The sequence below is a fragment of the Schistocerca serialis genome, chromosome 7, assembly GCF_023864345.2.
Source record: "Schistocerca serialis cubense isolate TAMUIC-IGC-003099 chromosome 7, iqSchSeri2.2, whole genome shotgun sequence".
In the NCBI taxonomy this organism is placed as follows: Eukaryota; Metazoa; Arthropoda; class Insecta; order Orthoptera; family Acrididae; genus Schistocerca; species Schistocerca serialis.
This window is the reverse complement of record NC_064644.1, coordinates 27,097,010-27,113,398: the sequence shown is the minus strand read 5'-3', so window position 1 is coordinate 27,113,398 and position 16,389 is coordinate 27,097,010. Positions and strand designations below refer to the sequence as shown.

General features: G+C 46.1%; 1 protein-coding gene across 1 annotated transcript in view; it reads left to right on the top strand.

Annotated features, from left to right (window-relative positions):
- LOC126412566 (probable cytochrome P450 6a13) overlaps positions 1-16,099 on the top strand; it is a 110,131-nt gene extending 94,032 nt beyond the window's left edge. The window contains exons 5-6 of the mRNA XM_050082211.1: positions 8,147-8,395; positions 15,675-16,099. Of these exons, the coding sequence (XP_049938168.1) occupies positions 8,147-8,395; positions 15,675-15,859 (434 nt within the window). The 3' untranslated portion in view covers positions 15,860-16,099. The remainder of the gene's footprint in view (positions 1-8,146; positions 8,396-15,674) is intronic.
- The last annotated feature ends 290 nt before the right edge of the window (positions 16,100-16,389 follow it).

The following is a 16,389-nucleotide window of genomic DNA, read 5'->3' as shown; positions in this document are numbered from 1 at the left end:
AAGCAAAAGCATTCTTTGCCCCTTTGGAACACATTCAGATTTCATCGAATGGTTTTGAACGATCCCAAGAGGTTCTGTCCTGTACTCTAGGATAGAAATTGCTGTCGCACAGCAAAGCAGAGGTCTGCGGTCACGCACAAGGAAATTTCTGGCCCAAGGTATCCTTGGAGAAGGTTTGAATCGTTCGGAGAGTGTTTTTATGCGGGTCGTTCTGCTTCTCATTGTACTGCGTACTGTGGTTTCGACGGCGAAAGGAATGGCAGTCAGAGCCCAACTGGGTTGATTTCATTTGTGTCCTTTATGCCAGGCCGTGATACCTCTTCGTATCGGTTCTACATGGTCGTGTGAAATTTTTTCTCGACCATTCGAAAGAACACCGCGTTATTTCCAAGCAGGGCAACGCGGATCGGATTTTCATCAGAGAGACGTCAAGAGAAGGGATAAAATGTGAGTGAGAAGGAGTATAACGATCTTCCAACCGTCCCATCGTGGGACACGTCCAGGACGGGATTCGGCGGAATTATAATGAAATTTGGTGCCAATATGACATCATTAACCCACCTTCATCCTCACATGAATTTCTGACTTTTGGAATTTGTTTTGCATGTGCTTACACCATGCTATTTGTAGCGTCAGCGAGTCCAAGGGTGACGTCGCTTTAGCCCCATTTCAGAGGAAGCCTTTCGGGACCTTGAGCCAGATTTCAAAGTTATGTTCCGCAATGGGAGACAGTTACGGGGTTTCGAAAACGTGAACCTTTAATTGTTTTAAGCAATATATTTTCCTATCGACATAATCAATGTACATTATTTTGTGCTTACTGGTAATCATCTCCAAGCCTGTTATCATACTTTCTCGATTAAGTTCCTCTGTTACTTGGTGAATTTTATGTGTGTCCGAAGAAAAAAGTCGTATAGGCAAATTGAACGTCTCTGTTTAATGGTATAAAGAATTCTTCTAGATACTTGTGCACACACTGCGTTAACAATGGGGTTATAAGGAATGGTGAGGAGGTGGAATCTGGGGAAAGAATCAGTCTCTCTCCTGGGCGGTTTTCCTGTGTTGTGAAGTTATTAAAAACGAAACGAGTCTTACAAGTTACGTTCATAAGGACTTCGGACTTAACTACTTTCATCTCCTGAAAGATGTATTTTGTACTTCGGATGATAATGGATTTAGAGTTTACCATAGCTTGCAAAAAATTGATTTTCTCTTTCCTGAGAGGTGATAGTGGATTTACAGTTCCGCATAGCTTGCAAAAAAGTGGTTTTCTCCTTCCTCTCATTGCTATTCTACACAATAGTCATATTCATAAGAGAATAACAAATGAAAGGAGTATACTGATGCCTGTAAACGGAAACATAATTTAGACTGCTTTAAAAATTCAATTTCCTATGTGCAGTGAGAGGCAAACAAAACAAGAGACATGCAGAATACTAACATTAGACACATTACACACAAAAACCTCTAGTGCACGAACTACTGACATAGAAAACTAAAATCCAAGCTAATTCACGCATCAGAAAAGTTTTACATCACCCCGGTTCCCAGAACTTCTGAAAATAGGTGTTGACTGTGGATATTGTATCACAGACACATCCCTTTGACTGTTCAGAGACGTCACTAGATCCGCCCAAAGATGTAAACAACCATGCATGAGCAGCGCCTATTAAACTGAGGGAAGCCGGCAGCTGATCAGTTTCAGTCATTCCACAGGGAAGGAGGTAGACGGTTCGTCACGCCTAGACGGTCAATACCGCGGTTCGATCGCGTCAACATTGTTACTTTGTGCCAGTAAGGGCTCTCAACAAGGGAAGTGTCCAGGCGTCTCGGAGTGAACCGAAGTGAAGTTGTTCAGACATGGAGGAGATTCAGAGAGACGGGAACTGTCGATGACATGCCTCACTCAGGCCGCCCAAGGGCTACTACTGCAGTGGATGACCGATAACTACGGATTATGGCTCGGAGGAACCCCGACAGCAATGCCACCATGTTGAACAATGCTTTTTGTGCAGCCACAGGACGTCGTGTTACGACTCAAACTGTGCTCAATAGGCTGCTTGGTTCAAATGGCTCTGAGCTCTATGGGACTTAACATCTGAGGTCATCGGTCCCCGATAACTTGGAACTACTTAAACCTAACTAACCTAAGGACATCACACACATCCATGCCCGAGGCAGGATTCGAACCTGCGACCGTAGTGGTCGCGCGTTTCCAGACTGTAGCGCCTAGAACCGCTCGGCCACCTCGGCCGGCCAGTAGGTTGCATGATGCGCAACTTCACTCCCGACCTCCATGACGAGGACCATCACTGCAACCACGACACCACGCAGCGCCGTTGAGATGAGCCCTATAACATGCCGAATGGACGCTCAGGTTTAGCATCACGTTTTTTTCACCGATGACTGTCGCATATGCCTTCAACCAGACAATCGTTACAGACGTATTTGGAGGCAACCCTGTCAGGCTCTGAAAGCCTTAGAAACACTGTCCGGTGAGTGCAGCTAGTTGGAGGTTCTCTGCTCGATGTGGCCGAGCGTTACTAGGCGCTTCAGTCTGGAACCGCGCCACCGCTACGGTCGCAGGTTCGAATCCTGCCTCGGGCATGGATGTGGGTGATGTCCTTAGGTTAGTTGGGTTTAAGTAGTTCTAAGTTCTAGGGGACTGATGACCTGAGATGTTAAGTCCCATAGTTCTCAGAGCCCTTTGAACCATTTGAACCCTGCTGTTTTGGGGTGGCATTATGTGTGCCCGACGTAAGCCGCTGGTCGTCATGGAAGGCGCCGTAACGTCCGTACGGTAGGTGAATGCCATCCTCTGCCCGACAGCGCAACTATATCGGCAGCATACTGCGACCCATTCGTCTTCATGGACGACAATTTGCACCCCCACCGTGCACATCTGGTGAATGACTCCCTTCAGGATAACGACATCGCTTGACTAGAGTGGCGAGCATGTCCTCCAGACATGAACCGTATTAAACATGCCTGGGATAGATTCAGAAGGGCTGTTTATGGACGACGTGACCCATCTACCACTCTGAGGGATTTTCGCCGAATCGCCGTTGAGGAGTGGGACAATCTGGACCAACAGTGCCTTGATGAACTTGTGGATAGTATGTTGTGGATAGTATACCACGGCGAAAACAGGCATGCATCAATGCAAGAGGACGTGCTACTGGGTATTAGAGGTACCGGCGTGTACAGCAATCTGGACCACACCTCTGATGGTCTCGCTGTATGGTGATACAACAGGCAATGTGTCGTTTTCATGAGCAATGAAGAGGGCTAAAATGATGTTGATCTATATTCCAATTTTCTGTACAGGTTCCGGAACTCTCGGTTCCGAGGTGATGCAAAACTTTTTTGGTGTGTGTTATGTAAATGCGATGGTTTAATTATTTGTTTTCTTTTCACGAATAAGTGCCGAGCCAATTTCCATAAAATCTGGTTTGGAGCTAGCCCAAACTCTGAGGAAAAAAGGCTCCTTTAAAAATTAAAAAAGAAATCGATGCCTAAGAAGGTGAAGTAGGGAGTGGAACATCTTTTTGTAAATCAGTGAACAGAAGCATGTTCAAAAATTATTAAGTTTGTTGCATGAAGTTCACCTTTTACAATGAATAGATACTTCAACAGCACAATGTGTACGTGCGTGTTCCTACCCACGCCCATCTGCCCGCACCATTAAGCTGCTCAGCGGAAACGTTGCGCGTGCTGCCACCTTGTCAGGCGTTGTAGCTCTTGGGGAGGGCGCGGAGAGGGGGCTGGGGGCACAACACGAGCGATGCTTACCCAAACAGGCAGACGCGTGGAATCATGTGAGCAGCTGACGTCACGGCACATACAACAGCTTAGTCACTCTCCATCCCTCAACATAGCAAAGTTACTGATGTGCAAGCACACGTGGTAACAGCTAGCGAAGCTACATACACGATCATCTGACCAGTCCTGACCTGTCGAATGGAAATGTAGTGTTTAACTAAAATGAAAGAACACCAGTTACAAGTCTTTGAATATCCATAGGAGCATCTTTAATCCATACTGTGATAATAAATCATGAAGTTATTGGAAAGGAACAACATAAAAGTTCACATGCTATCACTACAAGCAGAAACAGTAAGTATAGTAAATTCCAGATGACTTCAGTGACCAGGCCATCTGATGAGAATAAAACAGGATAAAGTGGTTTCAAAAATATTCATGGTAGAATATTTTGTTAGGAGACAAAGGAGAAAATCATGGATTACATGCTTTATTTTTAATTTTTTTAGTCAACTGATAGGTGTCATGCGGCCCACCACAAATTCTTCTCCTGCTCTGTTTCTCCATCTCAAAGTAGCACTTGTACTTTACATCCTGAGTTATTTTCTGGATGTACTCAAACCGTTGTCTTCCTTACAGTTTTTTCCCTCTACAATTCCCTCTAGTACTATGGATGTTATTCCCTGATGCCTTGACATATATACTATAGTCCTGTCCCTTCTTTTTGTCACTTTCTTTTTGCGGAGGACCCCCTCATTAATTACCAGTTCTCCTAAATTTCAAAATTATTCTGCAGCACCGCATCTCAAACCCTTCGATTCTCTTCTGTTTCGGTTTGCCAACTGTTCATGATTCGCTACCAAACAATACTGTGCTCCAAACGTATTTTCTCAGAAATTTCTTCTTCAAATTAAGGCCAGAGTTCTCTTGGCCGGGAATGCCAACCTCACCTCTTCTTTTCTCCTTAATATGTCCTCCTTCCTTCGTCCGTCGTGGTTAATTCCGATTCCTAGGTAGCAGAATTCCGTAACTTCATCTACTGCATGGTCCCGATTGCTGATGTTGACTTTTTCACCATTCTCGCCTCTGCTGCAAGTCATTACCTTTGACATTTTCCGGTTTACTCTCATTCCATATTCTGTAGTCATTAGATTGTACATTCCATCCAACAGATCCTGTAATTTTTCTTCCATTTCACTGAGGATAGCAACAACATGAGCGAATCCTTATATAAATACCCTTTAAACGTAAATTTCAATCCACCCTTAATCCACCCTTGAAACTTTCTTTAATTTCCGTTATTGCTTCTTCGATGTATAGATGGAAGAGTGGGGATGGAAGACCGCATCTCTGCCTTACAACCTTTTTATCCAAGCACTTTGTCCTTAATCTTCAAGTTTTATTGTTCCGTCTTCTTTCTTGTACACATTGCATAGCACCCGTCTTTCCATTGGCCTTCGTCTGTGCGAATATGCACAGGTTGCCCGAACTCTTACGGGATTCGTCACCTTAGTTGGCGCGAGTAACGAGTGGATGGGCAAATATCTATTAGGTACATACGTGAGTAGATTGTGGAGAGTTGGGAACGAGGGTCTCACGGGAAGCGTGCAAGGGATAAGTCCCTGCAGTCGCGCTATTCATCTGCGTCCTCGGTGGCTCAGATTCATAGAGTGTCTTCCATGTAAGCAGGAGATCCCAGGTTCGAATCGGGGCACACCTTTTGAGCTGTCCCCATCGACGTATATCAGCAACACCTGTCGGCAGCGGAGGGTTTCTATTAATTATCATTTGTTCATTGCTTGTTCTCCCTCTACCATTTTTATCACCCACACTTCCTTTCCAGTACTAAACTGGTGATCCCTTGACGTCTCACAGTGTGTCCTATCAACCGATCCTTCCGTTTGATCAATCTGAGCCACAAATTTCCTGTGTCTCCAGTTCTATTCAGTACCCCCACATTAGGTACATGATGTGCCCATCTAATCTTTAACATTCTTCTGTTGCACCACATTTCGAAAGCTTCTGTTCCAATTTTGGTTAAACTGTTCATGGTCCATGTTTCACTTACATATATGGCTAAGCATCAGACAAACATTTTCAGAAAAATTTCTTAACATTGAAATCGATGTTAACAAACTTCTCTTCTTCAGAAATGGTTCTCTTGCCACTGTCAGACTACAGTTTATAGTCTCTGTACTTCGGCCACCTTCAGTTCCTTTTCTGCCCAAATAACAAAACGCGTCTACTACTTTTCACGGTGTCTCGTTTGCTAATGTAATTCACCTTGCATCATCTGATTTAATTCGACTATATTCCGTTATCCTTGTTTTGCTTTTGTTGATGTTCGTCTTATATCCTTCTTTCAAGACACTGTCCATTCCGTTTAACTGCTCTTCTAAGTCCTTTGTTGTCTCTGACAGAATTACAATGTCGTCACCAAACCTGAAAGTTTTTATTTCTTTTCTTAGAACTTTAATTGCTACCCAGAAGTTTTCTTTGGTTTCTTTTAATGCTTGTTCAGTGTAGAGATTGAATAACGATGGAGAAAGGCTGTAATCCAGTCTCACTCTCCCTTCTCAACCACTGTTTCCCTTTCGTGCCCTTCGACTCATATAACTGCTGTCTGGTTTCTGTACAAGTTGTAAATAGCTTTCACTCCCTGTATTTTACCCCTGCTGTCTTCAGAATTTCAAAGGGGATACACCTAAGGCTACAAATGGTATAGTCATAGGTTTACGTTTTCTTAACCTATCCTCAAAAATGTATCTCTGTACCTAACGGTCACAATTTGCGCTCATTTGATCTCAACAAGATTTCCAAAGCAGCTTTCCTGCATGTATTTGTGACGTAACAGTCAAGTTAAATAAACGGGGTGAAACTGCAAGTGGGTCAGTACAGTGAGCTGAACTGCTGTTCTAGTGATTTACAATTACTCTTTTTACATAGCTGATTAATATTTTTTTCATCCAGGCATGAGCTACTCCTAATTGTTTGACATAAGTTACAGTAGATTCGTTGTATGTCACCCATTATTTCCTTCAGTTTGTAAGTTATTGCTGATATATATGGCTAGGGCTTATTTCAATAGTGGTACAAGTCCATTTTAGTTCATTCTGAGATATAGAGTCCTAAAGTTGAATGAGCGCTGAAAAATCTGCAGTTGAGATGCCAGAAACATTTAGGCACATGTACTTGAATATTTGTGGTATCTCAACTGCAGATTTTTCGGCGCTCATTTAACTTTAGGACTCTGTATCCCAGAATAGACAAAAATGGACTTGTACCACTATTGAAATAACCCCTTCATATATTATAATGGTCAATATTAGACCACTATAGTCAGTGACCTGTTTCTTATTGGCGCAATACTTTTTCAAAGATCGTGCAGTTCTCTCCTCATCCGAAATCATCATCCCCATTCTGTGTTGTTCAATTTCTTTTGGTGGTGTGATACGTTTTTCCTGAAGAATCTGAGCTCTGCGATCCGTCTAATGCCGTTCTTACTATTCCATTCCATTAACCATTGTCCTCATCAGACGTCCTAGGAAAGATATCCGTTTCTTTTTCATTGCACTTGTCACTGATTCTATTTCTTTATAAATTGCTTCCTTTGAAGCTATTCTCCAAACTCACTGGTTCTACTTCTTCATAAATTGTTTTATTTGAAGCTATTCTCCAACCTCCGCCTTTTCGGTAATTTTTATTTATACATGTTCTGGCTGTCGTTTTTTCTATTTTGATTAATGTGTATACTGCTACATTGTTGGTTGATTTAAATACAGTTTCGATAGCAATTATTATTTGTGGCTGTGTGTCTGTTTTGCAGTGTTTCAGTTTGTGGCTATTGAGAGGTATTTTTTGTTATGTGTATTCTTGCAAACATGATGTATTTAATCCATTTCTATAATTAAGTTACGCTGTGAGTTTTAGAAGTGAGCAAAGTCCCTCGCACCTGTCTGGCGCGGGATAGATAATTCATGGACATTGGAAGGCAGACAATTGCTGTTGTTGTTGTGGTCTTCAGTCCTGAGACTGGTTTGATGCAGCTCTCCATGCTACTCCATCCTGTGCAAGCTTCTTCATCCCGCAGTACCTACTGCAACCTACATCCTTCTGAAACTGTTCAGTGTACTCATCCCTTGGTCTCCCTCTACGATTCTCACCCTCCACGTTGCCCTCCAATACTAAATTGGTGATCCCTTGATGCCTCAGAATATGTCCTACCAACCGGTCCCGTCTGCTAGTCAAGTTGTGCTAAATTGCTAAAAAATCAAAATAATGGGACACATATAGTGAAACATGTTCGATGAGGGTGTGTTGTAAGAACGTATGTATCTACAGAAGGAGTCGTTTTTGACTGGCGATGTACTGGAACCTTGTGCAGAGACGCTGCGGCTCTACCCGCTGCAGTCATACCTGATCCGGCAGTGCACGCAGACGTACCGGGTACCGGACAGTGGGCTGGTGGTGCAGCCGGGCACCATGGTGTATGTGCCGGTGCTGTCGCTGCACAGGGACCCCCACCACTACCCAGACCCACTGCGCTTCGACCCGCAGCGCTTCGCCGACAACCAAGGCGGTGCCACTGGCGCCCCTTACTGGCCGTTTGGCGATGGTCCCAGGGCCTGTCTGGGTAAGTACACACGAACGCAGTTAACGACATAGTCTGAGCATCTGAGCTGATACAGCATGTAGGATATCTTGTTAATCTCAGGAAGAACTTTTCTAAATTTCGAGAAGCTTTCAAACACCCTTCATCACAAGCAGCTTCCATTCATATTGTGGGCCTATGGAGTGTTGTCTCAGCTGTGCCACTATATTCGTCATTTCCTGCCACTGCCACTTTTCTCCGTTCGTGGTGTCAACCCAGTTCTCTGTCACCTCCATACAGTACGATGGGTTTACTTGGATAGGTCTCGTGCATCCGCAGATGGGGCATGGTGAATGCTGACTTCTCTGAAGATATGCTTCGTCGTACAGTCGTCCTGCCTCCAGTGCACTGTTCATCTACATTTCATCTACATTTATACTCCGAAAGCCACCGAACGGTGTGTGGCGGAGGGCACTTTACGTCCCACTGTCATTACCTCCCTTTCCTGTTCCAGTCGCGTATGGTTCGCGGGAAGAACGACTGCTGGAAAGACTCTGTGCGCGTTCGAATCTCTCTAATTTTACATTCGTGATCTCCTCGGGAGGTATAAGTAGGGGGAAGCAATATATTCGATACCTCATCCAGAAACGCACACTCTCGAAACCTGGACAGCGAGCTACACCGCAATGCAGAGCGCCTCTCTTGCAGAGTCTGCCAGTTGAGTTTGCTAAAAATCTCCGTAACGCTATCACGCTTACCAAATAACCCTGTGGCGTAACGCGACGCTCTTCTTTGGATCTATCTCCTCTGTCGACCTGGTACGGATCCCTCACTGATGAACAATACTCAAGTATAGGTCGAACGAATGTTTTGTAAGCCACCTCATTTTGTTGATGGACTACATTTTCTAAGGACTCTCGCAATGAATCTCAACCTGGCACCCGCCTCACCAACAATTAATTTTATGTGATCATTCCACTTCAAATCGTTCCGTACGCATACTACCAGATATTTTACAGAAGTAACTGCTACCAGTGTTTGTTCCGCTATCATATAATCATACAATAAAGGATCCTTCTTTCTGTGTATTACCGAGCCCATACGTGAAGGGCATTTCAGACAGTTCTTTGTTTGAAATTGTGTGTGGAGCCATGGCAACCACTTCAGGTGGTGCCCCCGCAAACTATGTTTGCTGCTCAGTGTGGGAACTGACACATGGAAATTAAGGCCGTGTTCATGCTGATGTCTCGCTGATATCTCCGGCATGGCCCAAAACTTGAGCAACATTTACTTGCATTAAGGTCAACCTTCGCTTCACACCAATGGAACTAATTTCTTGTTACTGTTGGCAGTCCTAGGTCCAGTGTCATGAAACTCTTCCTGACACTTTACCTGGTACAACTAGTATCCCTAAAATTCTTACCCTCTCCCCCTACATTTCCTTTCATTATTAAATTAAATATTACTGGATACCCCAGGATGTGTCATATCAGGCTATATCCTGCTTTACACAGCTCGATCATATGGCCCCTTCCTCCATGATTCGCGCAAGTACCTCTCGAATGACCTTGTCGTGGCTGGGATATTAAATCCAAATACACAGTCCAGGCACATTAATATGGCCATCGCCTATGTTTGACGCCAACTTGCAATACTGACTCACACACGTCTGGTGGCAGGACCAGCAGTGGCCGCTATTAAAGAGTCAGGGAGTTGCGGGAACAGTGCAGTTGTTGTCAAATGGTTGAAATGTCTCTGAGCACTATGGGACTTAACATGTGAGCCCATCAGTCCCCTAGAACTTGGAACTACTTAAACCTAACTAACCTAAGTACAGGGCACACATCTATGCCCGAGGCAGGATTCGAACCTGCGACCATAGCAGTTGCGCGGTTTCGGACTGAAGCGCCTAGAACCACTCGGCCACCGTGGCCAACCAGTTGTTGTCGTAGTGTGGTAATGGCGCAATTTGTCTGACGTCCAAAAGGGCATCACCATTGGCTATTGGGCCAAGGATAGAAGCATTTCTGAAACGGCTAAATTTGTAAATAGTTCATGCGGCGAGGTGGTTAAAGTACACCGTGTGTGACAAAATGGCGCTATCCAAAACTAGCGCCTAGGCAGATGCCACAGATGATAGCGGTGAACGATGGCTGCGGGGATGTTAAGGGTCAATAGACGTCCAACAGTTGAGCATCTGACTGCGCGGGTGAACCAAGGGGCTACCAAAAGTCTCTCCTTAATGGCCGTTCAGCAAACGTTGCTGCGAATGGGCGTCAGCATCAGGCGTCTGGTTCATGAATTCATGATCACTCTTGTTTACCGGCGACGAAGGCTGGAATTTGTACACCAATACCGCAGCTGGACTTTCACAAAGTGGCAGCAGCTTGCCTTTTCAGATGAATGACGTTGATGCTCCATCAGAGTGTTGACTGTTGGCGAGTACATCGCAAAACGACTGGAAACAAACACCTGCAACCAGGAGGAGCGTCGATTTTCACGGGTTTGCAGCAGGGTTCCATCGTCCTCACGACAACACGATGTTTCGGCGGACCATCTGGCCGCCATCTTCAGGTGAGATTGAGTGCACAATCACGCCAGAACTGAAGAGAGCTAATTTTTTTTCTTTATTTATTTATGGGGCAGGGGAGGGCTGTCAGCGGCACAATCCGCCGCTCTTCAGCCGAGTGACATAACTTAAAATAAGAATAAAATGGTACATACATAAGGCGATAAAGGGGAACTTAAAACAGAATAATGGGAGAAAATGGAGGTAAAAATATAGACTAACACGGAGTCGTTCATGGAGGACAGTTAAAAAAGGTCACCAGAAAGTTAAAAAACACAGGTGGCATTTCTTCAAAACTCAAAGAAGACACTGAATGGACATGCACACGTTAAAAGTCGGGCACAGTAGTAAAAACACTCTGGAACAACACACTTAAAACCAACTTGGAGCACACACGACGAAGAAAAAAACTGCCAGGCGGGACCTGCTGAGGAAAAGGGCAGGGAGGATGGAAAAGGAAGGGAGTGCATGGGGCAGCAGGGGAAGCGGCGCGATGAAGAGAGGAGGGGCATCAGTGGGTTCACGAAGAGGCGGGAGACATGTGGGGTGGGAGATGAAGAGGGAAGACAGGGCAGGAGGGATTGAAGAGACCTCATTTTTTTTTTCTTTATTATAATTTTAATCACCACATACAGGCGGGCTGTCAGCAGCATATTACGCTGCTCTTCAGCCTTAAGTGGTACAATAATATGACATATAGGTGACACAGACAATACAATAAAAACGGCAGGCAAAAAATGTAGATACAAAAAACAATAAACATGAAGCCGTTCATGCTGGACGAGAAAAAACAGTAACAGTTGGTGACACGGCGCACATAACAGGGATGACTGCGACGGCACACGTGAACAGTGGAGGCCTGATGGCGAAAGAACACTAAACACAAAACGAAGGCACACACACGAGACACTGATGGCGATGATCTCTGGCGCTCGAAAGTCCACTGAGCGTGTACGAGTCCGAGGGCCTGCCAAGAGTGGAGGAGGGGGGGGGGCGGTGGGAGAGGGAGAGGGGAGAGCAAAGATGCCATGGGCAGGAGAGATAGGGGAAAGGGAAGAAGGGGGAGGGGAAGCCTGAGGGAAGAGGGGTGGAGGAAGGGGGATGGAGGGAAAAGGAAAGAGAAGGGAGGGGAAGGGAGGGAGGGTGCCTAAAGGAAAGGACACAGGAAGTGGGGGGAAGGATCAAAGTTGATAAGAGGGGTAGATGGAGGGGAGGAGGACATCATCAGGGAGGGGGAGCTGGCGGAAGCCGCCTTGGGAGAGGGTAAGGAGGGTGGAGAGATGGAGACCGGGTGGGACATGGGCATACAGAAGAGACCTCAGATTCGCCGGCTCCTTTATACCGTGGGTTACTGGCCGTTGCGCGTGCGCGAGAAACGGAAGAGCTGCCCTCTGTGAGGCGAAGAATTGCAGCAGCGCGAGCGGTGAAAACTGTCAACAGCGAGGAACTGCAAAATTAAAATGCATTGCTGTTGTATCTGTGATAAAATAGGATTCCACGACTTACTTAAAGGAAAACCTTTATCTCTGTTAATAATATCATCACACAGTTCCGGCGTGATTGTGCACTCAGCTCACCTGAAGATGGCGGCCAGATGGTCCGCCGAAATATCGTGTTGTCGTCAGGACGATGGAACCCGGCTGCAAACCCGTCAAAATCATCAGTATTTGATACGCCGGGAAAATCTACGGCATCACAGGAGGAGCGTTATCGTCTGGGGAATGTTTTCGTAGCCTTCCCTGGGTGAACTCGCCATTCGGAAAGGTCAATGTATTAACACAAGCATATTTCTATCCATAGATACCACGCTCACCGTGGCACGCAATTTTTTTGTTCCTTGTCACCATGGCACCTACTAACTGTCCAATGAAAAAAGTCACACAGCTTGCAGTATACGTGCGTGGTTCGGAGAGCACTGGAATGTGTTTACTGTACTGCCCTGGCCACTAAACTCACCGGATTTGACGCTAATCGAGAATCTGTTGACTCACATCCATAGGGCTGTTGAAGCCGTGGATTCTCTATGCACCCTCAAGAACCTCACTGACTGTCTTCCTGCACGTCTCTCGCTGCAGAAGTTGGTAATTCAGGCTTTTGATAGGTGGTCACATACATGTGATTGGACAATGTATTTATTCCTTTTTCCGACCCAGCACCTCTTTATTTGTTACTCAATTTACTCATGACACTTGACATATTCTTGCACGTTTTGCTGTCCTTACATGCACTGTTTGTCGATAACGAATGACTTCCACATGGAACAATACACAAAAAGCATCAGAACAGTATCAGTACCACTTAATTTTATTATCGATGTCACCTCAATTATCTTCTTCAAGAAAACTTTTCATGCTACTTCCGGCCTTTATTTCTACCATCAAAAATTGTTCAAATGCCTCTGAGCACTATGGGACTTAACTTCTGAGGTCATCAGTCCCCTAGAACTTAGAACTACTTAAACCCAACTAACCTAAGGACGTCACACACATCCATGCCCGGGGCAGGATTCGAACCTGCGACCGTAGCGGTCGCGTGGTTCCAGACTGTAGCGCATAGAGCCGCTTGCCCAGCCGGGCCGGCTACTTCTACCACCATTAGTAGTTTTGCAGCCCAAGTAGGCAGATTCGTGCACCATATTCAGCGTATCACTTCATCAGCATCACCACAGTTAATTCGAATACACTCCATTATCCGTCCTTTACTATGGTCAGTCTTTCTTAATACTACACTTAAGCGCTAAATAAACAGGAATAGGCATCCGTATTCACACACAGAAACACGTGAACTGGCAGAATACAGCGCTGGGGTGGATAACGCATATACCGTATAAGACAACAAGCGTCTGGAGCAGTTGTTGTATCGGTTAGTGCTGCTGTAATGGCAAGTTGTCAAGATTTAAGTGACTTTGAACGTGGTGCTATAGTCGGCGCATTAGCGATAGGACACAGCATTTCAGGGGTAGCGAATAAGCGAGGATTTTCCCGTACGACCATTTCACGAGCGTGCCGTGAATACCAGGAGTCCGGTGAAACATCAAACCTTCGATATCGCTGATGCTGGAAAAAGATCCTATAAGAACGGGACCAACGACGACTGAATCGTCCAACGTGACATAAGTGCAATCCTTATGCAAATTTCTGCAGATTTCAGTGCTGGGCCATCAACAAGTGTCAGTGTGGGAACCATTCAACGAAACAATATCGATATGGGGTTTTGGAGCCGAAGGCCCAATCGTGTACCCGTGATGACTAAACGACACAAAGCTTTACGCCGCGCCTGGGCACTTGAATACCGACTTTGGACTATTGATGACTGGAAACATGTTGCCTGGTCGGACGAGTGTCGGTACAAATTATATCGAGCTGATGGAAGTGTTCGTGTATGGAGACAACCTCATGAATGCTTGGACTCTGCTTGTGTGTGATGGAGGCTCTGAAATGGAGCGGGGCGTGCGCAGCTGGAGTGATATGGAACCGCTGATGAATCTTGATACAACTCTGACATGTGACACATACGTAAGCATCCTGTCTGATCACCTTCATCCATTCATGTCCTTTGTGCGTTCAGACGGACTTGAGCAATTCCAGCAGGACAATGTGACACGCCACTCTTCTAGGGTTCTTACAGAGTGGCTTTAGGAACACTCTTCTAAGTTTAAAAGCTTCCGCTGGCCACTAAACTCCACAGACATGAGCATTATTGAGCCTATATGGAGGCCTTGAAACATGCTGTTCAGAAGAGATCTCCACCCCCTCGTACTTCCATGGACTTGATGACAGCACGACACGAATCTTTACGGCGCGCCTGGGCTGTTCAACACCGACATTATACTGTCGATGTTGGTCGGGCGAGTCTCGTTTCAAATTGTATCGAACGGATGGACGTGTACGTGTATGAAGAGAACCTCATGAATCCATGGACCCTGTGTGTCGGCAGGGGTCTATTCAAATGTTGAAGGCTCTCTAATTGTGTGGGGCATGTGCAGTTTGAGTGATATGTGACCCACGATGCGTCTAGATACGACTCTGACAGGTGACACGTACGTAAGAATCCTCTCTGACCCTGCATTCCGACGGACTTGGGCAAATGCAGCAGGACAATGCGACACACCCCACACGTCCAGGATTGCTACGGAGTGGCTCCAGGAACACTCTTCTGAGCTTGAACACTTCCGCTGGCAACCAAATTCGCCAGACATGAACATTACTGAGCATACATGGGGTGCCTTGTGCTGTTCAGAAGAGATCTCCACCCCCTCGAGCTCTTACGGATATATGGACAGTCATGCAGGATTCATGGTGTCAGTCCTCTCCAGCACTACTTCAGGCATTAGTCGAATCCATGCCACGTCGTGTTGCAGCACTTGTGTGTGGTCGTGAGGGCCGTACACGATTTCGCAGACGTACCAGATTATTTGGGTCTTCAGTGTATAACCACTTACGAAGACAGTTTCGCTTCCATTCAGGTGAACCTGACAAAGTCGCTGTTCTCAAACTTCTTCTCTCTGAACCTTATCTAAGTTTCCAGATTTCTCCTTAGGTCCATCTATTCTTTCCTCAGCGTGTGTAAGGTGCAACAATCCTGTTCACTGTTTCTATTTTACTTTCTTCACTTTTTATTCATAGTCCTTCTATTCACAGATTTTCAGCCTTGATATTTTGGTTTTACTTTACCTGTGTTCCTGTCTTTTATTTAGTGTTATAATTTTCAGATTTTATTTCACTTCCGTGTGCTCGCTCCGTCTGTTTGCAGGACAGAAATACGCACAGGTGGTGGTAAAGGCGGGCCTCGCGACGCTGCTTTCGCGCTTCGAGTTCCGGCCGTGCCCGCGTTCCTCCGGCAGGCCGGCAGAGTACGAGCCGCACAGGATTCTGGCCTCCCCGGCTGGTGGGCTATGGGTCCGCATCATCCCCAGGCCGTGGCTGCCAATGCACTGAGGGCGGCCTGCGTTCCACACCTGCGGGCGGTGCTCCTGGCCAGCTCGTGGTCGTGCCCGTGAATCCATTGGAGCACGGAACACTTCGAGACTCACAGGTGGTCTGTGGATCAGTCTCATGTCCATTTCGTTGGTGTTTCTACGGTAAAGACAGGCCACACTCCGTATCAATGTCGGCATACTTAGAGTTCCAGTGATGTACGAAATTTTGTGGAAGGCCAATGGAATTAGAGCCCGCCAGTACTCCATGCCGCCCCCCCGCCCCCCCCCCCCCCCCCCCGGCCGCCGATTCCACTCCCGATACAGATGAGCTTTTGGGCCCGTGTCAGCCGCAGCTGCTTCTCAACCGAAAATGGGTCACACTTCACACCACATCAGGCGGCTCTTCCTGGACATTTGGACCTCGAGGTGTGCCTGAGTAATGTGCGAGGCCGATGGACTTCGAGCTGCTGGCGACCTATGTGACCGTGTAATCCTCAAGCCATGGCTGGATCTTATCACAGTAGGGGCTCAAAACAGCTTTGGGGAATC